The sequence below is a fragment of the Nanorana parkeri genome, unplaced genomic scaffold, assembly GCF_000935625.1.
Source record: "Nanorana parkeri isolate BGI_ZX_2015 unplaced genomic scaffold, ASM93562v1 scaffold5158, whole genome shotgun sequence".
NCBI lineage: Eukaryota > Metazoa > Chordata > Amphibia > Anura > Dicroglossidae > Nanorana > Nanorana parkeri.
In genome coordinates, this window is record NW_017311418.1 from 3,943 (window position 1) to 5,028 (window position 1,086).

General features: G+C 54.9%; 1 protein-coding gene across 1 annotated transcript in view; it reads left to right on the forward strand.

Annotated features, from left to right (window-relative positions):
* LOC108804099 (nitric oxide synthase, endothelial-like) overlaps positions 1–1,086 on the forward strand; it is a gene marked incomplete at its 3' end in the record, with an annotated part of 5,738 nt that overhangs the window by 3,216 nt on the left and 1,436 nt on the right. Inside the window, exons 5-6 of the mRNA XM_018575861.1 lie at positions 95–186; positions 403–544. Coding sequence (XP_018431363.1) covers positions 95–186; positions 403–544 — 234 coding nt within the window. The remainder of the gene's footprint in view (positions 1–94; positions 187–402; positions 545–1,086) is intronic.

Below are 1,086 nucleotides of genomic sequence, written 5' to 3' on the forward strand. Positions count from 1 at the left end.
GGGGGGACCTCGGTGGACTAAATCTGGCCTGACTTCTCCTGCCATCAGCCAATCGTGTCTCTCCATTCACCTGGAGGTTTGTGTTCTACTTTAGGTGTTTGACGCCCGAGATTGCAGGACCACCCATGAGATGTTCACCTACATCTGCAACCACATCAAGTACGCCACCAACAGGGGCAACATCAGGTACGGCGTCCACCTCGGCCCCCCGAGGACCTTCGTACGTTGTGACTCCTATGTCCTCTTCATGCTCCAGTGTCAGCTGTGGCCATGGTGGACCGGTCTCTAATAACGAGGGACCTTCGTCCCCATTTGTATCTTCTGTGGAGAGAAGGAGATTTATTGGCCTGTTTGATGGGACTTCTGATCTCCTCAATGACCTCGCTGTGTCTCCTCCCGCAGGTCCGCCATCACGGTCTTCCCCCAGAGAAAAGATGGGAGCTCGGATTTCCGGATATGGAACAGCCAACTAATGCGATACGCGGGATACAGACAGCAGGACGAGACGGTGGTGGGGGATCCAATCAACGTGGAGTTAACTGAGGTGGGATGTTCTCTCTAGGCCTATCCATAGATGACTAAAGCCACCATCCAGCCTCTCCATGATCCCTCCTCACCCTTCAGCAGAGCTGGGACTAGGCGAGAAGGCCAAAGAGCTCCTCCCCCCCTCGCCATGACATATAAACTATCCCAGCAGGATGAGACGGTGGTGGGGGATCCCCTCAACGTGGAGATAACTGAGGTGGGATGTCTCATCTCCTCTCCTGGTCTATCGATAGATCTGAGCCACCATCCAGCCTCTCCATAATCCCTCCACTCCCCTCAGAAGAGCTGGGACTAGGCGAGAAGGCGAGAGAGCCCCCCCCCCCATGACATCCCAGCAGGATGAGACAGTGTTAGGGGATCCCCTCAACATGGAGTTAACTGAGGTGGGATGTCTCGTCTTCTCTCTAGACCAGGGGTAGCCAAACCTCCGGCCCTCCAGCTGTGGGGTGGAACTACAAATCCCATGAGGCATTGCAAGATTCTCACAGCCACAGACATGACTCCCGGAGAGAGATGCATCATGGGATTTGTAGTTTCACC